Below are 24,685 nucleotides of genomic sequence, written 5' to 3'. Positions count from 1 at the left end.
AATTTTGGAGTAGTGGCTTTGGAGGGAGGTTTTTTCCCCCTAGTTGGATTACTTTCAAAATCCAACTGTCTGTTGCTGGTTTCTCCAAAGCTGCCTACCCCAGATTTAAGTTGGTACACAGCAGGTCAGCTGAACGTGCAAATTCAGACAGATATATTGGGACTGGTATCAGTCAAACAGCAATACAGTAAAAGTATTACATTTGTGTACAGACAATCATATAATTCAACAAATATTGGCGCCAAAGTTTCCAATATACTTAAGTAGGTTTAATTGGGGCCACCAAATTACTAGTTACATCATAAAGCCTCGCTTAACAACCACCCAGCCAATCCCAAACATCTTATCTTTGAGACACATCTCTCTTACGCTTCTTTGAGCTGAGCTATAATGTTGCACTTATTTAACAAGAAGGTAAAATGCCAAAAAGTTGTAATAGCGTGTTAAGACTGCCATTTAATAAACCTGTAAAATATCCTAATAATGCTGGTAACTATAGACCCATCGCCCTAACATCGCTTCTATGCAAGTGGATGGAGAAGATATTAGTCAGAAGACTTAATTACAACCTTCAACAACCCATTTTCTGTCATAAACATTAAAGGTTCAGTGTGTAAATTCTAGTTGGAATCCCGACTTCGGAAATCGGGAGAATCACACTACCCCGACTTTGTGATCCAAGATGGCTGTCGGGGTATCAACAGTTAGCTAAAGTTCTAGTTTATACTGTTTATTAGCACTTCTGTGTACTTGCGACTCATAGAAATGTTCGTACACAAAGTGCTGTCCAACAGCTGTATGTGGTCGTGTTGCTACAGTGTTTAGTGTGAGTAAATAGCGCACAATGTGTTTTTTTTAATCAACCGGCGTAGTACTGACAGCCATAATTTCAGCTTGTGGTAAAACGGTGCAACGTTTTAATGGGCATTTAGCATGTGAAAGTACAAATTACATATTTGTGTGCACAGTGGAAAAGCAATATCCAATCACATTTTCACAAATTATTTATTATTGGTCACTTGATAGGCATACAATCTTGACATGCTGGAAGCTGCCGTTTTTTTGCCAATTAGTGATCAGCTGATTCTCATACAAAGCTGGAGAACAAGAAGGCACCATGAAATTAATCCAGATTTCACACCACTGACAGGGGAAACATGTCATGGCTCTGTGATTATGGCCAGCTTCTAGCTAAAGCTCTCAAACAACAGTTTCCATTTGCATGCTAAAGTCTGACAAACAAAGTTAATTACCTGTCCAGCAGAAAACAGACAACTTCAGCTCCGCTATGAAAACATCTGTCCCACATTAAAGTTATAGCCTTCCATCTGGGAAAATCCACAAAATCCACGATTTCTGCCGTCAGCTGTCTGTCCCGACTCCGTCTGGCTGTCGGCTCTCGTGCTAAATAACATGTGCTTTTTCATTTGTCCAAATGTCACTTCTCTTCTTACTTCTAATAAACCAGAAGACTACTCAGAGACTGTACTGTATTAACATTATTGTTATTCCCTCTTCTTCTTCTTTGTATGTATTCAATGTAGTGACGGGCGTCTACACTACCAGAATTACACAAGCAGAAGAAGAACGCCGTGATGACGTTTGTCCGTTGACAGCTACGGTAGAAACATGACGACAAAATACAGCGACCTCCACAGCAGGGGGTGCCCCGCAGTTAGTAGATAAAAATGTCTCATTCCAAGGTAATAAAAACATAATGGTTCATTATTTAAGGTCTTTACACACCACTGAAAACATAATTATGGATCTTATATTGCATTTCTGTCAATAGATCCTCAGAAGCATTACACACTGGACCTTTAAGAGTTAAAGTGGGATCAGAAGTGTGTGAGGAATTTTAAATTATTTTATTTAATATTATGATTAATGATAATCTTTATGAATCTCGACAGAAGGATTGGGTCAGCTCTCTCAAGCAGATGATGGGGCCATCCGGACAAGAGACGAGATCCCATAAAGGTGAGAAGTAAAATCAAAGAAGCAATAGTATAACAATGATTGTATAATTGGGGCTTTAAGCTTTCTCCAAGTAAGTAAGAAGAAAGGGATAGTGTATAGAGGTTTGTATGCAGATGCATGTGAAAACTGTGTTACAAAACACACCAATATAAATAGACAGCTAAAGTTAAGCTCACAGTGTTGAAACTATAGCTGTGTGTGTGTGCAGTAGTCATACACTGATGTTGGGGAATTGGGACTTTTTGCGTCTCTTTAAATAATATTAAACAGAGTATTGTCTAGACCTGCTCTATATAAAAAGTGAGATGCCTTTTGTAATGAATTGGCGCTATATAAATAAAACTGAATACATTTGAAATAACACACCTGAATTTTAACATTTACCTGGGGAGGTAAAACTCCTGAATTCCAGTGTAGAAAGACTCAGAAAATACTTACAATGAACTCTATATTGATGTCAAAATGTGTAGGCCTATTTACAAAACCTAATTCTCAATTTCATTGCTAATCCAGTGTTGGCTAACAATTGCATAAAATATGAAAAAAAAAAAAAGATAAAAAGTGGTAATGAAATTACAGGGTGGCCTATCAGCTAGCTAATATCACATAGCTCATAGCTCATTTAGTAAGTAAAAGAAATGCTAATTACGAAACTCTAAAGGTAGGAAAGTTAAGTGTATTAAAGAAGCAAGATAGCTAACTAGTGACATTAATTTACAGTGTCTCCACCAGCGTGTGGTGGACTGGAGCTGCTGCTGATGTGGCCAGACAAGACCTTCAACTAACATCAAGATTAGGAAATGGTACAGTCCATTTTAGGGGTGTCAGAAATCATACCTCAAGATTCTTGAAAATAAGGCGTGAGTATGGGAAATATTCTATAATATTTACAGGAAAGAAAGACCCCCTGAAGTGTTGTTTTTGCCTCTTCTGGGGGGTCCCAGCCTTAATTAGGGGGGTCAACCTCCCCCAATCCTCCCCGTAATTTGAACCATGCTCCTGAATTAGTAGCCTATGGTAGGGTTAGCTTTTTTTGTGGACAACACAAGTTAACTACATTAATATCTGTGTTCAGCTTTATTAAATGTTTTTGTAAAGAGTTTATTTTCATTTGTCCAGGTATTATTTCTACTATTATGTTGACTTTGCTGGCTGTATGAATTCTTCTTATTTGAACTGAAGGTAATGCAGTCTACTATGACAGCGTTTCCCAACCCTCTGCTGGACTAAAGTACCCCTTGTCTTGCATGATTTAATCCCTCCCTGCTCCAACACAGCTGATTTAAGCAGCTTCAGTAGTTAATAAGGAGTTAATCATTTGAATCCGCTGTGTTGGAGGAGGGAAAGATCTAAAACACAAACAGCTATATAAACAGTTAATTTTGCCTACGTTACCCACAGGAAAGTAGTCATTAAATTTCAGGAACTAACGCTGGCCACCGTTGGCGTGTACTTATTTGTTTGTTGTACAAATAGGCCTATTGATAGCAGCATTTTGACTGCGAACATAGCCAAGACCCACCAGACTTTTTTTCCCCAGTGTTTTGGATAATGCAAATCAGTCTCGGCTGCCAACTCCCTTTCTATCTGTGCAATGTGTGTGTACAAAGTTGATGAAGTAAAAGGACTATAACAGTACTATTTACTTACAGTAAAACGAGTGTGTGTCTTTTAATGGCAATGGTTAAATTTACACAGTGCAGTGGATATGAGTCACTCTAGCACGATTGACAGGTCGCCATGGTAGCAACTTACCATGGCGACCTGTCAATCGTGCTAGAGAGCAGGGGATGCTATAGCCCCGCAATAAAAAACGAAACAGCCCCTTGAAACTTGGGTCAGACCATCCACCATGGTGAACACCATGTCTCTGATGATGATACACGGAGCAACTTTTAGAGCAACGGTGCTGGGCGATGTTGCCATCAATGGTAATGAGTAAAGATTACTACCTTAATTCCCTTCTTTCACCGCTTTTTTATTGCTGTTTATGTATTTTTTAAGGTCCATTTTTAGTCTAATACCCCGCTGGATTTAAATGAGACCCATTATCACCACCCCCGATGATTAACTATATTTATAGTTCTATAAACTGAACATGGGCGAACTTCTTCCGTAATAACGTCTCCCCGACAGAAACATCAAGACTACCACAACAGGTTTTACGCCTAATTCTGATAAACTTTACCAGTCCAGGTTTTTTCGAATTGCAAGAAATTATTCAAAACACCGTACACCGTTTTTTAGGTCCATTACAGCGTCCAGCGGGTCACCACAAGGGTTCCCTCACCGTTTTTCGAGACAGACTTTCCCTACTGGTAATGTTACCTGTAGTTTGGACCCGAGATCTGCGGAGCGTCCAATCCTGCATACTATGCCAAATGTGAAATTCTTCCAGTGAAGAAATTGCAGAGTCAAAGCAGGTGTGGTCACTCTTACATCAGTGCAAAATTCATGGAAAAGCCCAAGATGCTATTGCTGCCCTCTCTTTAGAAGACAGTTTGAGTTATGATGCTCTAAAGAGTGCAAATCTGTGTGCTTACGAGTTTGTCCCCAAAGCTTATACGCAGAAATTTAGAGATCACAGGAAATCTCAGAGTCAAACTTATGTCGAGTTTGATAGAGAAAAGGGAGTTATTTTTGATAAATGTAGCTCAACTTGTAAAGTTAACAACTGTAATTCATTGAGTGAGTTAATTTTGTTAGAAGACTTTAAGAAATGTTTGCTTGAGCACATCGCAGTGTATCTGAATGAGCAGAAAGTAAGCGTCTTGTCTGCGGTGGCAGTCTTAGCAGATGAGCATGTGTTAACGCACAAGGCTACCTTCTCACACTGTGTCCCTGTTTCTGCCCCTTCATCTCCTAGTCCACCCAGATCGCAGAGCGGAAGTGCTTCTACTGTCACCAGACAGTTCAAATAATTGCTAGTCCTTAAATGTTACTGGACTTTTTCCTATTGCTGTCTGTTCCATGTTGCCAATCCAAGGTATCGTTCTCTTGATGGGGAATGACATTGCCGGAGGTAAAGTCACCCCTTAACTGGTGTTAGATTCGCCGGTGGGTTATAAATCATCTCTAGTAGCTCAGCTACCGTCCACTGTTTCCCACCTGTGCCATTATGTGCGTGTAACAGTCCCCGGACGTGAGGTCTGTTTGCAGATTATGATTTTCTGTAGATAACAGGAAAATTATGAGACAGGCAACAGGCAGTGTGCTTCTCTTCCTCGCTTCTGTCGTACTTTAATACACATGTGTATTTTAACTAAATTCTTCACACCACATTTCTCCTTTATTTGCAATTTCAAGGTCACATCATGACAAACCAATATAACAAAATTCCAGTTTCTGTTAGAATGGTAATATTCCACTCTTCACTAGTCTTCATATAGAAATAAAATAAATTGTTCTCCAAATGCTTTGGGTCTGCTGCTCACAGCTATAATAACTGAGTAGTTGCATAAAGGCTTCCAGCTAACCTGGCTGCTAGGAAATAATACATGTTTAGCATAAAGCTAACAAAATACAATGGCCTTAACCCATAGGTGAACGACATGAGTAGCAAGTTAGCATTTTACTAATAGATTTAATGAAACAGTAAATATGCATTATAAACACCAAACATTATCTCCGAACACATTCTTCACAAAGCTGCTTTTTGCAAGTGCCTAATCAACTGAATACAATCACGGAGCATTTACATTAGCACTCGAGAAAATCAAGTTCAATACACACGTTATACACAAGGTGAGCCAAGCTGGCTCAACATGCCAAGTAGCGTTAGCATCCCCGACTGCGTTATATTCAAGACATTTCAAAACAACAAAGGAGAGGCTCAGATAAACAGAGCACAACAAGGCAATAAAATATACATTACACTTAAATATTTTTATGTCTAGGATTTTTTGACACTTACTAACCTGTAGATAACAGGAAAATTATGAGACAGGCAACAGGCAATCTTCTCTTCCTCGCTTCTGTCGTACTGAAGACGAGCGCCTCCCAAGCTGTCTCGCTAGGGAGGTGAATTAACTAAATTAGGTTCTGCTACAACAATAAACACCTGGAAATTACAGACTTTTCAAAATAAAATCACATAATGTGACCATACATTCCTGTGTGTCACACGCGCTCATGCACGTAAGAGTGAAAATGATTTCTTTAATTTCCTGTTAGCTGACTGTGTGTTTATGTCAGCTGTTTCACTTGAAGCTGAGGTGGAGAAGTCTGCTACCTCTCAGGATGTGGTTGCTGTGCTAGGATGCCTTCCCAGCCCAGGCTTAACATCATCCAGCGATGGGGCACTCCCAGTCACCCGACAGCGCCTGATCGCTGCGCAGAAGGCTAACTGATACCAACCAGACACCTGTACATTCATTTTATGTTTAGACACACTAGGTTTAGAGGGTGCTGCTCATTTTATATTTTGATTATTGATGACGGGTCAGAGACAGTTTTGTTTAAGCTGATTTTGAAGTATAGTGGCTATCTCTCAATTTGGAGTGACCTCTTTAAGTTATGTTTTTGATTTAAGCAGCACCCACCAGCCCTTTTTCCATTCTTTTTGTGAACCCTGCAAATAAATAACTTGCAATTTTACCAAAAACATTCTGGTTCATGTTGCTTCCCTTTTTCCCATGAGCCGGTTTTTATGCGGATGTCCGGAGAGTCAACAAGATACTCTCCCGACCTGCAGCCTTTCTTTCATTAAATACTCACAAATACACACAACAGCAAATGATAATTGCAAAACACACAGTACTCATCTGAGGCCTGTTTCAGAAAGCGGTGGCCTGTACTACGAAGCGGAGTAACTTCGTGACGTCGGGTGTAACTTCCCGTACTACAAAAGGTGGATAGGTGTAAACCGAGGTCTGTTGCCATGGCAATTTACACTGCATCTCTAAACTGCTCCGAGCAAGTTTTGTTCATGGTTAACTCGAGGTTACCCTGCATGGGGACTACACACCACATCTGTACTCAGTGTTAATGATGAGAACTAGGATATTGATACACACCACTTCATAAAACATGTTAAGATTTCATCCTGATTTGCTCCACTACGGTTGCAATGAAGTTCTGAACACAACAGCATTATGTTCAGACAGCGAGCCCTGCAGCCTCTGTGATTTTAGAGAGGAATCTTAATTAATTAACGGGACAGTTTCTTAGATGTAGCCCACCTGTTTTCTATGATTGAATTCCAAAAAATGGGGAGCCAGGGTGAGGGGTAGGATAATAACAGAGAAAAAGATTTTGATTTAGCCGTTAGATTAATCTTGGAAATTAACCTCACCTGCTGACTCCTGTCAGTCAGGAAGTTTGTGATCCACTGACAGGTGGAGGCTGGCAAAGTGAGCTGGGTGAGTTTGGTGCTGAGGATGTCAGGGATGATGGTGTTGAACGCTGAGCTGAAGTCCACAAACAGGATCCTAGCATATGTCCCTGGAGAGTTGAGGTGTTGCAGGATGTAATGCAGACCTAAGATGACTGCATCATCATCACGAATCAGGACAAGGAGAAAGAAAAACATGTTTACTTTAGTGTAGCCACATCCTCTCAATGTCTGTTGATATTTTTTTTGCCGTACTGTCATTCAATAGACCCAGAGAACAGATAGTGGATATTGTACACTGTTAGTGTAAGCTTGCTGAAGTAAAGGAAAATACACCAGAAATAGAAAGTCTGCAGTGAGATAGGGTGGTTTTAGAATTTACTATACAGCACAGATGAAATCAAAAGTCTCAGTTTTAGTGAGACAACTCATCTTGTCCTTTGCTGTCCATGGCTGCAGTCGTGTTACCCATCAGTATCATTAATAGTATAGGCCCAGTTCTCATAGCAGACCAGCTCGTCATTGACCCAGAACCACAAATGAAAAATGAAAAGTAAAACAAAAGACTAAGATCAAATACCGATTGCCTGACTGTTAAATATAGTACTTTTTAACAACATCAATAAAGTTTTTGCTTGAAAATAAGTTATATATCCACATTAAAAAACAATGGTTAGACAGGATGACATGCTAAAGACACATGATATCATTACTAGCCAGATATTCTCACTATCGTACCAGAAATCTGTATAATTTTCAGTAAAAGGGACATTTTCCCATCCCATTTGAGGATCGATGCACACAGTTCTCAACACCTCTGCAATCATTTGGCTGTTTATCACCCCATCTTGTCTCACTATCATTGAACTCCACCCCTGGCAGAGACCAGTGCAGCCCAATCCAGGCTTCTCCTTGCTGCACTGTAGCGTCAAGGAGTCTCCTCAAGTCTGCCATGTTAGTCACTGTAGTTCTCTCTGCAATACTTCTGTGCTTAATCCCAGGTCTTATTCTCTTCAATAAAGTGATACTCATAGAGTTAAAACCAGAGAACATTTGGCAGTTTTGGAGCTGATAGCATGACAGGCATCTGTTAGTAAATCAAAATCATGAGGTCACACCCACATCTTACACCATCCTAAAAATCAGGGGTATTCAATTAAAATTCAAAAAGGTACAGTCAGAGAAAATTTCCTGAAGCAAAGGTCCAGAACATTATAACCACTAACTTGTGTTATCATTCAGTGACCTAATGTATCAACATACACTCACCTAAAGGATTATTAGGAACACCATACTAATACTGTGTTTGACCCCCTTTCGCCTTCAGAACTGCCTTAATTCTACGTGGCATTGATTCAACAAGGTGCTGAAAGCATTCTTTAGAAATGTTGGCCCATATTGATAGGATAGCATCTTGCAGTTGATGGAGATTTGTGGGATGCACATCCAGGGCACGAAGCTCCCGTTCCACCACATCCCAAAGATGCTCTATTGGGTTGAGATCTGGTGACTGTGGGGGCCATTTTAGTACAGTGAACTCATTGTCATGTTCAAGAAACCAATTTGAAATGATTCGAGCTTTGTGACATGGTGCATTATCCTGCTGGAAGTAGCCATCAGAGGATGGGTACATGGTGGCCATAAAGGGATGGACATGGTCAGAAACAATGCTCAGGTAGGCCGTGGCATTTAAACAATGCCCAATTGGCACTAAGGGGCCCAAAGTGTGCCAAGAAAACATCCCCCACACCATTACACCACCACCACCAGCCTGCACAGTGGTAACAAGGCATGATGGATCCATGTTCTCATTCTGTTTACGCCAAATTCTGACTCAACCATCTGAATGTCTCAACAGAAATCGAGACTCATCAGACCAGGCAACATTTTTCCAGTCTTTTTTGACTGGATTGAAAATTGTCGCCTCTTTTTCCTATTTGTAGTGGAGATGAGTGGTACCCGGCGGGGTCTTCTGCTGTTGTAGCCCATCCGCCTCAAGGTTGTGCGTGTTGTGGCTTCACAAATGCTTTGCTGCATACCTCATTTGTAACGAGTGGTTATTTCAGTCAAAGTTGCTCTTCTATCAGCTTGAATCAGTCGGCCCATTCTCCTCTGACCTCTAGCATCAACAAGGCATTTTCGCCCACAGGACTGCCGCATACTGGATGTTTTTCCCTTTTCACACCATTCTTTGTAAACCCTAGAAATGATTGTGCGTGAAAATCCCAGTAACTGAGCAGATTGTGAAATACTCAGACCGGCCCGTCTGGCACCAACAACCATGCCACGCTCAAAATTGCTTAAATCACCTTTCTTTCCCACTCTGACATTCAGTTTGGAGTTCAGGAGGTTGTTTTGACCAGGACCACACCCCTAAATGCATTGAAGCAACTGCCATGTGATTGTTTGATAAGATAATTGCATTAATGAGAAATTGAACAGGTGTTCCTAATAATCCTTTAGGTGAGTGTATGTTTTCAGTCAACAACTGACTGTCAAATCAAATATTTCAACAAAACTTATTTTTCACATCCAACTGAAGGAATAATAAATATCTACTCTAATAAAAAATTGAACTGAAAGCTGTATTTAAAGAAATACATAAGAGCAGCTTCACATGAGACAATTAGAACATATGCAATTGGTCTGTGAGTTTCCTGTGCCTCTAAACCAGAGGAGTAAATGCTAGAAAAGCTGCACAGGTTAAAATAGAAACGGTCCTTTAGGAGGTAGTAATTCTCAGTAATAAATAGGCCGAGGATCCAGACAGGACGGCGGTGCGCCAATTATTGACCTCTGCTCTAAATTTAAGTCCACTTCTTTCATACGTTATTGATAAGATGAGAAAGTTGTCAAACTGTAAAGGGCAGAAGTAATATTGCAGCAGTTATACTGCAACCTGTTGCAGTGTTGCTGCTGTAGAGCTGGTAAATGATCCACTTACCCATCAGAATGAGCAGAAACAGACTCCACTGCATCTTTTCTCTGTTAGAGGAAACTGATCTTTTTGTGTGCAGAGAACCAAACACAATGATTTAACAGCTTGTCTCTGTTGAATGAAATGCTCTTAAACACGTACTGTATGTGAACGTTTAAAAAAATAATAACTGCACCGCTCCTTCAAGTATACAAAGTTTAGTCCAACAAGGAAGAGGATGTAGGATGGTAGGAAACATGCAAACCGTAGTCAAACAGTGAATACTTGTTAACACATAAAATATACAAACTAGGGATTAAAAATATTGCAAGAACCTGGAATACATGTTTCTTGTAATGTCTATCATAAAGTGTCAGTGTTACAGTTAATTCAAAACATCTCTGACAGTGAGTCATCAAAAACTCAACATTGTACATATCTGTCACGATCCTGTCCTGAGTGCTGTGTTTTTGGGTTTTGATTCTGAGGGTTTGGTTTTGTATCTGCATGTTTGTCCTGTCATCTGTTCTGTTTAGTTTCTTCATTTATCAGTTAGGTATCTGTTATATAGTCTGTGGTCTTGTATCCAGTCTTTGTGATCTGTGTTGTTCTGTTTTCTTTTCTCCCTTAGCCACCCTGTCTTATCAGTTAGAATCCCTTTTTCTGTGCTGTTAGTTTAGACTTAGTTTTTGTTTGCTTACTACCTTCAGTGTGCATCTTCTACCCGATGTTACTGTTTGTCTGGTTATTATCTGTCAGCTGGTGTTTAGTGGTGTTTTGGTATTTTCTTGATTTCAGTTCTGTTCCAGTCTCATGTATTAGCTTCTGTACCATCATGCTTGAGTTCTGTCTGCTTGTCTATTTATGTTCTCTGCCAGTTTTATTAATTAATCTTATTTTGTTCATTCTGCTCTAGTCTCTGTGTAGCCTTTATTATTATTATTCGTCCACATCTTAGTTACGTAGTATCTGTCTTGTCTCATATCTTAGTTCTTAGTCCTGTACCTTTAGTTCATGTTTTAAGTGTTTACTCCTGGTTTGTGGTGTTTTGCCCGTGTCTGCTCTGAGTTCTGTTTAACCTTAGCTTCTGTCTGTGTTCCTTGTTGGTGTTAGTTTATTTGTGATCTGTCTGCTTGTATTACTTTATTTATATTACTCTGGTGTTTAGTGTTGAGTAACTTGTGTTTTGTCTTTTCCCCCCTCAGTAATCTGTCTGCCTCCCTGTCACCTGTGTTGTTCACACCCTGCTCGTTAGTCCCTGTGTGTATATGTACAGGTGCTGGTCATATAATTAGAATATCATCAAAAAGTTGATTTATTTCAGTAATTCCATTCAAAAAGTGAAACTTGTAAATGTATACATTCATTCCACACAGACTGATATATTTCAAGTGTTCATTCCTTTTAATTTTGATGATTATATCTGACAACTAATGAAAACCCCAAAATCAGTATCTCAGAAAATTTGAATATTGTGAAAAGGTTCAATATTGAAGACACCTGGTGCCACACTCTAACCAGCTAATTAACTCAAAACACCTGCAAAGGCCTTTAAATGGTCTCTCAGTCTAGTTCTGGAAGCTACACAATCATGGGGAAGAGCTCTGTGTCCAAGCACATTAATAGAGAGGAGAAGGGAAGGAAAAGATGTGGTAGAAAAAAGTGTACAAGCAATAGGGATAACTGCACCCTGGAGAGGATTGTGAAACAAAACCCATTCAAAAATGTGGGGGAGATTCACAAAGAGTGGACTGCAGCTGGAGTCAGTGCTTCAAGAACCACCACGCACAGACGTATGCAAGACACGGGTTTCCGCATTCCTTGCGTCAAGCCACTCTTGAACAAGACACAGCGTCAGAAGCGTCTCGCCTGGGCTAAAGACAAAAAGGACTGGACTGCTGCTGAGTGGTCCAAAGTTATGATCTCTGATGAAAGTAAACTTTGCATTTCCTTTGGAAATCATGGTCCCAGAGTCTGGAGGAAGAGAGGAGAGGCACAGAATCCACGTTGCTTTAAGTCCAGTGTAAAGTTTCCACAGTCAGTGATGGTTTGGGGTCCCATGTCATCTGCTGGTGTTGGTCCACTGTGTTTTCTGAGGTCCAAGGTCAACACAGCTGTCTACCAGGAAGTTTTAGAGCACTTCATGCTTCCTGCTGCTGACCAACTTTATGGAGATGCAGATTTCATTTTCCAACAGGACTTGGCAGCTGCACACAGTGCCAAAGCTACCAGTACCTGGTTTAAGGACCATGGTATCCCTGTTCTTGTGAAGAGGAAGATGCGATACGCCAGACCCAACAATGCAGAAGAGCTGAAGGCCACTATCAGAGCAACCTGGGCTCTAACACCTGAGCAGTGCCACAGACTGATCGACTCCATGCCACGCCGCATTGCTGCAGTAATTCAGGCAAAAGGAGCCCCAACTAAGTATTGAGTGCTGTACAGACTCATACGTTTCAGTTGGCCAACATTTCTAAAAATCCTTTTTATGTATTAAGTAAATAATTTTCGGAGATGCTGAATTTGGGATTTTCATTAGTTGTCAGTTTTAATCATAACAATTAAATGAAATAAACATTTGAAATACATCAGTGTAATGAATGAATATAATATCCAAATTTCACTTTTTGAATGGAATTATTGAAATAAATCAACTTTTTGATGATATTCTAATTATATGACCAGCACCTGTATGCCTGGTGTTTCTGTTTAGTTTTGTCTGCTGTTGTTGTGGTTTGTAGCCACCTTGCCCTGTCGCCTGTGTGTTTTTTTTGGATATCTGCCTGTACTTTGGATTTGTGTTTACCCCATGCCCTTGTGGATTCTCCATTGGACTCAGCCACTGCCTGTAAGTGTGGTTTGGTTTAATAAAACTTTTTTGAACTGAACCTGCCAGCCTTGTGCCCTGCATTTGGGTCCTCCACCTGCCTCACCACTTAAACCCTGACAACATCCTAAAATACTAAGTGTCAAATGAAACGGCTAAATTCATATTAATTTGACAAAAGTACTGAAGGACAAATAGCATTTAGAAGATGTTGGATACATTTCTACATTGGATATACTCAACTGTCTGCCTTTTCACACACAACAGAGTTTCAACTTACATTTGATGATTTCTTCTCTCCGCTTCACTCTCTCAATGTGCTGAGGCAGATTTAAAATATTGCATGCTCTGCAATCACATGAAACTAACTTAAAGTTATTTGAATAATAAAATGCAGAAGTTTCCAAACTTTCACTGATAAGAAGAGTCAGTTTATGAAAGGTCTTTTACGTAACAGGATGAAAACAAACAGAAATAGAAACACTGAACTGGTGACTGTCCAACACACTCCAAAAAATTGTGTCTAAATGTGTTTAAATGAAATACATTTAAACACTTACTGCATGTCCAGTTAAAATTTAAAACAAAAAGTTTATGTTGTAGTTTTATAGGCAATGTTGCAGAAACCAGCAAGAGATGACTAGATGTTGAAAGTATCCAACTGAAAATCTCCCACCCTTTTTGCAGCCCATGAAAATAAATAACACAAGAGCACTAAAATACTGAGAATGATATTTGGTGCCGTTGGAGACATTAGCTTCAGCTGTTTACGCTATAAAGCTCACAAAATAAATTGCATGTCTTTTGTTGAAATAAAAAGTATATTTATAAAAAATTTGTTACCCAAAAACCTGGATCTGAGAGGGAAAGCATAGGGCAATAAAAAACCCACTAGAAACAAGCCTTCGTGCAGTCTTGGACTCAGACCTGAATCAGCCACAAAATCAGCCTTTCACCTGAAGAATATATCAAGGATTAAAGGATTTATGTCTCAGCAGATGGACAAACACTTATTTATCTTTATTTATCTCAACTCGACTACTGTAACAGTGTCTTCACAGGACTCCCTAAATACTCAACCAGACAGCTGCAGCTGATTCAGAACGCTGCTGCTCCACAGACCAAAAAAGTGGATCACATCACTCCAGTTCAGAGGTCTTTACACTGGTTTCCTGTCTTTCAAATAAATCATTTAAAAAGATTACTTTTGGTTTATAAAGCACAGAATGGTTTAGGGCTTATATACATTTCTGATCTTCTGCTTCCTTATGAAGCATCCAGACCTCTCAGGTCATCTGGGTCAGGTCTGCTTTCTTTCCCCAGAGTCAAAACTAAACATGGAGAAAGCAGCATTCGGTTTTCATGCACAATGTATCTGGAACAAACTCCCAGAAGTCTGCAGGTGTGTTGAAACTCAAGGCTGAACACCTTGCTGTTTGCCGCTGCCTTGTATTAAATCAAATTTGAGGCTTTCGATTAACATCTTGCATTGCACTGTAATGAGTCCTGTTTTATATTGTTTTATTTTCTATTCAACTATTCTTTTTATTTGTACATATTTTATTTTATTTTATTATTTTATTTTTTATGTAAAGCACACTGAATTGCCTTGTTGAAATTTGCTATACAATTAAAGTTACCTTGCCATTTAATGTCAGGTGCTCTTATTATTGTGTCCACAAAAATACTGAAAATTGCATTAAATTAAGATTTAAAAGATCAATTGTTATTTTTCTTGTTACAAATGGTGTAATTTGTTTAGCAAGTCTAGCAAATAAAAAAGACAAATTGTCAATATGATTTGATGTGATAGAAATGTGAAATATACTGAAGAGAGACAATGTTGTACTTCCACCTCTGCACACAATAAATGATATACTAAAATTACACAAAATAATCATAATTTACATCTTTTTAGTCCTCGCAGCAGCTTCACTTTTATGTGCTGATGAAGACCCTGTAAATATTGACCAGGAAGGTGCACTCTTGTAGCCACCTAATGTTATTTGAACACAAGTCTAAGCTGTCTGTCACAATTTGTTTTATCTATATGAATTTTACACAGTTTGCTAATAACAGCATGTTCATGTTCATGTACATTAATGTTGATATAAGGTTCATGGAGTCAAATTCAGCACAATAAATAATATATCTACAGATATAGAACACAGTAAACACCTTAACCAAGTTGTTTCTTCCAAACTCTGATCTTTTCCTAACTTAACTAACTACACTTGATTGTTAACTAAACCAAAGAACCTTTTCCTGTGCCATCCAAGCCACTGTTTTATGATGTTACACTACAGTTAAGGTTTGTTTAGGTCTAGGCAAAAAAAGAGAGCACCACTCCATGGTTTAACAGTTTATTTAACCTCAGAGAAAGAAAGTATCTGTTTACATAAAATATGACATTTAAGATTTCATATAATATGACCCCACCACCAAATCTCTACCAAAACATGATAAAATGTTTAATATTAAATATATGGAGGCAAATGTAAACAATTATCTTGAAAAGATATAGATGGGAAAACAAACTACACACATTCAATAAACCCAAAAACGATACATAGTGTAAACTTATCCAAAAGTATTACATCACCAAACACAACGTGAGTGAATGAATAAAACATCTGACACCAGTGAGCAGAGTGGGTTTCAACACTTAGAACAGATGAAATTAAACGTGTTATTATCCGGCTTTGTGAACCACTGATGTTGTCCTCCTCTGTCCATGGCTCCAGACATGCCACAGATATCAGTCGTTCCTCTCCCGGGGCCCAGTTTGTATAGTTGACAACATCATTGCTGACCCAGAACCAGAAATCCAGAGTGCAGGTGTAGCGCAGTCCCAGCCAGACGAAATCAGTTGAGGCGTTCTTGGCTCTCTCTTGGACCCATCTCTGCTGGTGAAGGTTAGTGATGGAGACCAGGTCACTGTAGTTCTCTCTGCAGTAATATGAGGCCTCCTCCCAGGTCTTACTTTCTTTGATCAGGATCACTTTATCTGTCATGGAAGAAATTGAGACAAACACAGGATCATACCAGCAGCTTTGTTCAGTTAGTTGTTGGGAACACTGGGATCCAATATGGATCTTCAATACTGATATAAAATGTTTCAGGTTTAAGTGACTGATGTGTGTTTGGTTCCAACAAATATCTTTAAATATCTTAAGAATGTCTTGAGTAAGTGTAATTTTATTGTAAAGCAAGCCATGTCATGACACATTCACTAACATAAAATTGGATTAACAAAATAAGATAGATCATTATAGAAACCACTTCTTTTAAAATAAAAAAAGAATGAATTAATAACAAAAATAAAAAGTGTAGCTTATGTAAATCCAGAATCAATGTGAAATCCTGTGTTTTCAGAATAGATACATTCATGAAAGAATTCAACATACGTGCATAAATAACTTAACAGACATATTTTCCAACTAATTCCAGTCCTGCTCCTTGTTGAGACCTTTGTAAAGCTCACCTTCATAGCAGAAGAAGGGTTTTGTTTTATTGCAATCATCAGAGTCCCATTTTCCAGATCCATTTAACTCAGTCATGGCACATTTCTTGTTGCCACCTTCTTTTTTAAATAACTCCAGATCGGAGCTTCTGAAGGTGGAACTGCTCCCATCTGACCACCTCCAGGTGTCTCTGAACAGGCCGATCCAAATCCTCTTGTTTTCATTATTTTTATTGTATTCTGCTTCTTTTATCTGACTGAGTCCACTGACCAGGTCAGTGTGATGTTCTCTGCAGTACTTCTGAGCCTGTGGCCAAGTCATGCTGTTGTCAATCAGTTTGAATTTATTGGATTGATTTCTTTCTGTGGAATAAACAGGCAAACATGCAGTTAGAAATACACATTTTAACAAGTTTTTTAGTCTCATAAAATCGTAGTGTCTTACTTAAAACAGGTGAAACAATAAAATTATCTAAATAAGCATGTTTCACACAGCCAAAACACAGATTCAGCTCTATTACATCCCGTGTGTGTTGACTGTCAATAGTATTTCACATAAGTCACATATTTTCTGTTTGCAGGTGAAATTTTTTATGTGAATTCCAATTCCACTGCAGTTTCAGATATTTAGGTGAAAGTGTTACTTTTACAATGAGGTTGCTCAGATAATTCTGTTTAAAATCAAAGGACAGCAGGCTTATACTGCATTAGGAAAATCTTTATGGGAACAAGTGGATTTTTATCACCACAGTTTCTAGTAATGTCACTTAAAAAGCAACAAAAGGCTAAGATTTAGCACTGATTGCCTTTCGACTGTTAAATATATCACGTTTTACCCATATTAGTAAAGTTTTTACTTAATTCCATATAAAGAGATGAGTTATTTGTGTGTCCACATCGAAAATAATTGCTAGACAGGACGACGTGCTCAATACACATAGTAGCATTATTAGCCCAGATTCTTACCATCGTAGCAGATAACTTTATAATTTTCAGTACAAAGGACATCTTGCCATCTATTCTGAGGATCGATGCACACACAGTTCTCAACACCATCATAATCATTCGGCTGTTTAGAAGGAAGATCACCCCAATCTGTCTCACTATCATTGAACTCCACTCCTGGCAGAGACCAGTGCCACATCTTGTTGCCATTTGTTTGGTTGTACAGCCCAATCCAGGCTTCTCTTTGCTGCACTGTAGCGTTAAGGAGTCTCCTCACGTCTGCCATGTTAGTCACTGTGGCCAGGTCAGTGTAGTTCTGTTTGCAATACTTCTGAGCTTCATCCCAGGTCTTATTCTCTCCAATAAAGTGATACTCATAGAGGTGACAAGTGAAGAAGGACCACTGACCTAAAACCAGAGAAAACACTGCAGTGTTGGAGCTCATGGTCACACACACATCTTACAACATCCTCTCAATTTAAGTCCAATTCCTTTATATTTCATTGATTAGAAGATTAACTTGTAAAGGGCAGTAGTAATATTGCAGCAGTAATACTGCTACCAGCTGATGCAGTACTACTATTTGTTGCTGTAGAGCTGGTAAATGATCCACTTACCCATCAGAATGAGCAGAAACAGACTCCACTGCATTTTTGCTCTGTTAGAGGAAACTGATATTTTAGTGTGCAGAGAACCAAACACAATGATTTAACAGCTTGTCCCTGTTGGATGAAATGCACTTAAACACGTACTGTATGTGAACGTTAAACAAACCCTGTCTTTTCCACAACTGCGCAAGGAGGAGACACAACTTTCTCAGTGCTGAACTTTCTTTGTTCCTGAATGCAGACTTCACTCGCCGGACAAACACTCTGTTTTCTTCCTTTTTCTACCGCTATTTTTTTTTTCTTTGTGCTACCAACACAATTTTGGATCCCCAAGGAAACTGTTATACACAAGGTAATGTTTCATGCTTGCAGAAGAAGATCACCTCTGTCTTCAACTGGGGGAGGGGAATGTGCTTCCAAGTCAAGCAAGGTATCGCTCATGTTCTGCAAAATATTTCTTTTAAAGTTTTCTTTCTGTATCTTAATGTGTTTCTGTTTTTCTTTTCTTTAAATAGACTTTAGGAGATCCAACTAAGAGTTTTTCCCACCTCTGTTAGATTTATTGCGCACCGCACCCACTAGATCATTGAATGGGCCATTTATTGTGTTTCTGGCTGTATTGAATGGGGGAACTGAAGGGTAGAGTAACCGTTTGGCATGGGTATTTTGTGTAGTTTCGGGACACTTAGTGTGCTGTGTGCAGTTAAATTTAGTGTTATTTCATGTTATTTGATTTAATTTGGTTTCAGTGTGTGGTTTATTTTTTAATTTGCCTACCAGTTTGACTATAATTCATTTTGGTGCTCAACTCTACACAAGTTTCCATGGTAACGCTGTCTAGTCCTGAATTGTCTGTTTTCTTTTTGTTTTGTTCTCACGTAATATAAATAAAATTTATATTTCTATACTGGTATAGTTCAGAATTTTATTGGCTACACAAAGTACCAGTCATCGGCACAATTGGTTGCAATTGGCTCGGCCTACCCGTGAAATAATAGGTGCTGGCCCTTCCTTACAGCGAGCTCCTAATGGGTCAGATTTGGTGTCACTCCAAAGGTCAGAGTTCAGCGGTTAATTTGAATACAAGCTATCATAGTTGTTTACATTCAACGATTTATTATAGTTGTAATGACATACGAGCAGGGGGGCCGCCAAGAATTTTGGGCCCTATGACAAAAAACTCAAATTGGGCCCCCTCTGCGCAGCTGTTGTCACCACATCTCTAGGACTTATCCGTCCCATCAAAAGCTTTACATAACTCTAATTATAGGCTTACAAGCGTCATTTACACCTAAACCTTTTTTTGCTACATCGCGAAAACTGAAAAACCTATTTTAATTAACTCCTCCTCCGAAGCCGCAAGTCTGATCGGCACCAAACTTGTCACGGATAATCTCTGGACCAAGCTCATGAAAGTTTGTAGAGGAAATTTTGATCCGACTTAAAATGTCGCCCGGCAAAAAAAATCCCATTGACTTACATGCATTTTATATCTCCATAACCACAACTCCGATGATACCAAATTTGGGCCAATTGTTCCCCATTAAACCTTAGGTCTACATGTTTGGGGGATGCTGACGATTCTTATGGTATAGGACACGCCTCTGTGCGATGACGTTTTCATTTCACTAAATCGTGAAAACTGGAAAACCTATTTTAATTAACTCCTCCAAGGCCGTAAGTCCGATCGCCACGAAACTTGCCACAGACCATCTCTGGACCAAGCTGAAGAAAGATTGTAGTGGGAATTTATATCCGACAAAAAAAGGCCCAATTGTAAACTAGCATGTTTTTGCGCAAACGCTAAAAACAGCATGTCATCTAACATTACATTTGCAATTGGCCAATCTACACCAAACTCGGGGACCTTAGCTGGCACGCCCTCCCGAGGGCCTGTGTAAAATTTGGTATCAATGGGCCAAAAGGTGCCGCTATTAATCGTATATAAAAAAACACTCCCATTCACATAAATTCATTTTATATCTCCATAACCACAAGTCCGATTCATACCACATTTGGGGCAATTCTTCCCCATGGGCGCCTGATGACACCTTAAAAAATTGGTAAAATTCCGCTAACAGGTGGCGCTAAAATTGAAGCTGAAATCTCTCACTAAATCCCATTCATTCCAATGGCATTTTCAAACGCAGGACTTTTTGCCACAGTTTCAAATGGCCGATCAAGACCAAACTTGAGGACCTTATGCGGCACGACGGCAGGGTGCCCGGGGCGGCTTGCGCTGGGAGGCTTGGACCCCACTTAAAACTGCTTGAATTTCTAGTTTTATTTATTTCATAATAATCATTATGTGAGAAAATAATTTGTGTTTGAATTTCTGTCATTAAGAAATATTTCATTGTCTTTCTTTGTTATGGTAAAAACTGTTGTTCATCTGCTAAAAGGGGCAGGGACAATGATTCAATATGAATATCTTGCTAAACTTTTCCTTGCATTAAATGTTGATGAAATGTAGGCTAACACTAGTCTGTAGCTAGCTAGCTTATTTCACTACGGACATTAAGCCAAAAGGTTATATATAACTCACTTTACTGCCAAAAACAAGAAAAAACAAAAATAATCATTTTATTATTATATTTGAAATATATTTTACTCAATGATGATGATTTATATAATGTATAATATAATATTAGTATGATATGATACGAGCCCCATCTGCCGTCAAATATGAAACGATACTGCAGCCTTCCCTGGGGATTTATTGATGGAATAATGTTTTTTGGACTAAATATTTTTACTTGATTGGATCGCCTTTGATGACGTAACAAGACCATTTTGTTGGAATATAATTGATCGGTGGATTACTATGATGCATCATAAGTGAGTCACGTCAGTTTTGATTTACTGGTTGGTCGGACAGAAGCGCTGATTGTACACACTGTGGTGATTGTATCTTGAAATGGTTTGCATTGGTGGAATCATGAGGATTTTAGCTTTCAAATGATGCATCATATGAGTATGAAGTTAACTTGTTAAGAGGTTAAATAGCATTTGGGTTACACTTGTTAACTCATGAAAGATACTTATTTGTGTAAAATACAGATTAGAAATATTGCAATACAAGAACCTGGAACAAATGTTTCTTGTAATGTCTATCATTAACGTACAGGTGAGACACAAAACAGGAAGTGTCAGTGAACCAATTAATTCAAAACATTTCTGACACAGTCATCAAAGACTCAAATTTGTAAATAACATATTCTAAAAGTTGCAATAATATCTGCACCACATAATGAAGTGTGAAAGGAGTAAAACTGCTAAATTCATATTTACTGGGCTCTATACACAAAGTACTATACAAGTACTGCACTTAGAAGATATTGAATATTTTTCAATATTGGATATACTGTACTGTCCACCTTTACACACACAACATGAAATCTCAAGTGAAACAACAGTTTAAACTTACATTTGATGAATTCTTCTCTCCGCTTCACTCTGGTCTCTCCTCAATGTGCTGATGCAGACACAAAAGATTACATGCTCTGCAATAGCATGGCACCACCTTTATGTCAGCATTTGAATATCAAAATGCAGAAGTTTCCAAACTCTTTCACTGGTAAGGAGAGCACATCTGTTTATGAAAGAGGTAATTTACATAATACATGGAAAACAAACACACACAGAAACACAAACACTGGATTGGTGACTCTCTAACACACTCTAACAAATTGTGTCAGTTTAAAGAGGTGTTATTGTGCTTTTTGGCTTTTTCCTCTCCTTTATTGCATTATATACCTTTTTTTGTGCATGTAATATGGTTTGCAAAGAGAAATAGCCCAAAGTCCAGCCCACAGGGATTTCCCATCTCCCACAGAAAACTCTGCTCTGAACTGCTTGAAAACAGCTTGTTTGTTTGCATTTTGAAATTTTTTTTTTTTTGCATTTTTTTTGTTTTCGTAGTTGTTTTTTTTTTTAATTGTCCTGCCCTGCAGCCTGGTGTAAAGTATGATGAGCTGGATACCATATTGTGCCAGACAGATTTCACTTTAACAAGAGAGTATTAATATACTACTTTGTCTGTTTTATTATTTATTTAATTATGTATTGATTGTCACTGGGGCAGACACGGGGATGGGGGGGGGGCACAAACAGGCAGCACAGAGAAAGGACAACACCTTTAAGAGAAGGGGGATGGAAGGTGGGGACAACAGGGAAAAGCAGTGGGAAACACCAATTGCAGAAAGCAACGAAACCTGCAATAGAACAGAGAGGGGGGCTTGGGGAGGAGAAAAACAACAACAAACAAACACAAACACAAACAAACAATAAAAATAATAATAATAGTAAAAGACAACCAGCCGAACAGCAGCAATAAACAGCTGACATAGTATGACAACTAAGAGAAAAATGAAAACAAGAAACAGTCAGGCACACTAAACACACAGCCAGGAGAGCTGGAATAATAACAATTAATTTAAATAAGTAACTGAAAGAAAAGCATCAGGAATAATTCTACTATAGGGACAACCTAAATTTGTTTGTGTCTATGTGTGAAATTGTGTATGTCTGTGTGCGTGTGTGTGTGTGTGTGTGTGTGTGTGTGTGTGTGTGTGTGTGACATATGTGTGCGCATAAGCCTGTTAAAGAATGTAGTTGTTAGTGAGAGTGGGATGCTACGACTGTGCCATACCGACCCCAGCAACAGGCAGGCAAGAACCCCAGTAGCCAATAGGGGTGGGAAAAAGAAAAAAAATTAAAAATTAAAAATAATAATAATAAATAAAAAAAAAATAAAAATATGACCCGGATATCCCGACCCAACCAACAGACGCCCCCCCCCCCCCCAAAAAAAAACATAAAAAGGACCATCCAAATGCCAATTGACAAGGCAATGCTGACGGAACTCTAGAGGCGTAACCCGCGGAAGAGCAGCCCCTGGACCAACCACGGCGCGCACCCAACATAGACCAGCGCTCGCGCCCCACCGCCGCGCAGCGAACAAACAAAATGCCCAAATGCTACGCAATCATCAACATCAGTGCACAAGTGACGAGCCCAACGTGCGCACTGTGCGAGTATGGCGACACCCAGTGCACCTGCTGCAAGTCCCAGCCCGGCAGCAAATGCGCCGCGTACGTCACCGTGCACCCGCCAATAAAAGTCCGCCTTCCCCCAGCCACCGGAAAAACTAAGGCCGCCCGCGCCAGCCGACATCCCACATGCACAGCACATCCCCAAGCCGCAGCGCAACACCAGCCAAACCAGCAACGAGGCAGAATCAACCAGCTCAGCTGCATGCCATCACCAACCCACCCACCCGTCAAGGGCCAAGAACTCCAGGCACAGAATAAACCAGAGCACAGCCCTGCCCTGCACACACACTGCAAATCCCGAAAACTAACTTTATACTTTAGTATTCAGAGGGGTCCAACAACTGGCCGACAGAGAAATGGGGAAGCATGGATCTGAGGCCAACAAAGAAAACCAGTGACGCAAACTAGGTCTCTCCAAGCCAACGAGGAAATGCCTCCCCCGGATTCCAATGCACAAACTAAACGCCCAGCAGCCATCCAGAGACCCTGCCCAGGGAAAAGCACAGTGCATCAAGACGCATCGACAATCGCCCTACAATCCCACCGCAGCCCAGAGACCCCCACCCCTGGTAGCCAGGGCACCCCATGACCCCCCAACTTTCATCAGCCACATTAAGATGATTAAAAAAAATCAGCCAACTTTCATTTGAAGAAGATATCAGGGATTAAAGGATTTATGTCTCAGCAGATGGATAAACACTTATCTTCAGTCAACTTGACTACTGTAACGGTCAAACAAACTCCCAGAAAACTGCAGGTCTGCTGAAACTCAAGGCCGAACACTGTTCTTTTCGCCGCTGTTTTGTAGTAAACATTTGAGGCTTTTGATTAATTGTGATATTTAATCTTGTTACACATTGTGTGTATTTTGTTTGGTAAGATGTAAAAAAAGACCCATTGTCAATATGATTTGATTATGTTGATTGTATTTTCTGAAGCCCAGTCACATCGTTTATAATTGCAGGTAACACTGTGTATGTGCAGAGAACAAAGCCAATTTTTATTTTTTGTTTTCTTTTTAGAAGGGGGTAGGCAGATGAAGAGATTGTATCATTTTGTTAAAAACTTTTCTGGGGGAAAAGTTCTGTCCATGCTTACTAATCTTGCTCTTCTCTGGTCTTCCCTCTCAGACAGTATATTTAATTTATATAAAAGTCTAGACAAAACTAGAAGAAGAGTTGTGTACAAACTGGCTAACCAAACCAAACAAACTGGTTAATTTATGGTTAAAATGCAGAACCACTTTACATCAATAATATTATCTAAGTAAAGTATCCATTTTTATCAAAAGTCCACCACTGAGGAAAATGTTATTAAGCAGCCAATAAGTGTCGATGCACTTTATTTATTGGTAATTTTTAAGTTCATAATTAATTAAAAGTAATTATATTCTAGGATTATATTCCCAGTATTCATCAGTTAAGTGTAATCAAAAATATGTAAACAAAATATAATTTCAAGTAAATCAGTAAGTAAATAAATTAATATAGACTGATCTGCCATAACATTATGACCACATGTCAAATATTGTGTAGGTCCTCCTATTGCTGCCAAAACAG

The 24,685-nt window shown here is 39.2% G+C and overlaps 1 protein-coding gene across 1 annotated transcript; it reads right to left on the bottom strand.

Annotated features, from left to right (window-relative positions):
• Positions 1 to 15,403: 15,403 nt before the first annotated feature.
• Positions 15,404 to 21,639, bottom strand: LOC119912125 (C-type mannose receptor 2-like). The gene is made up of 5 exons (XM_038731140.1): positions 21,500 to 21,639; positions 18,082 to 18,122; positions 17,486 to 17,872; positions 16,541 to 16,882; positions 15,404 to 16,063 (listed from the first exon to the last, which is right to left on the bottom strand). Exons 2-5 carry the CDS (start codon positions 18,113 to 18,115, stop codon positions 15,594 to 15,596), a joined length of 1,233 nt encoding a protein of 410 aa, XP_038587068.1. The 5' UTR covers positions 18,116 to 18,122; positions 21,500 to 21,639; the 3' UTR covers positions 15,404 to 15,593.
• Between the last annotated feature and the right edge of the window lie 3,046 nt (positions 21,640 to 24,685).

This window comes from Micropterus salmoides, unplaced genomic scaffold (assembly GCF_014851395.1).
Source record: "Micropterus salmoides isolate LMB-PRFRI ecotype aquatic unplaced genomic scaffold, ASM1485139v1 Ms_hic_scaffold_2, whole genome shotgun sequence".
Lineage (NCBI taxonomy): Eukaryota > Metazoa > Chordata > Actinopteri > Centrarchiformes > Centrarchidae > Micropterus > Micropterus salmoides.
Note: the sequence above shows the minus strand (reverse complement) of the source record. Positions and strands in the feature narration are given on the sequence as shown.

Coding starts and splice junctions, on each gene's coding strand:
- LOC119912125 (XM_038731140.1), bottom strand. CDS start 18,115: ATGCAGTGGAGTCTGTTTCTGCTCATTCTGATGG. Junction 17,873..18,081: donor GTTTCTGCTCATTCTGATGG/GTAAGTGGATCA, acceptor CTCTGGTTTTAG/GTCAGTGGTCCTTCTTCACT. Junction 16,883..17,485: donor TAAAGTTATCTGCTACGATG/GTAAGAATCTGG, acceptor TTTATTCCACAG/AAAGAAATCAATCCAATAAA.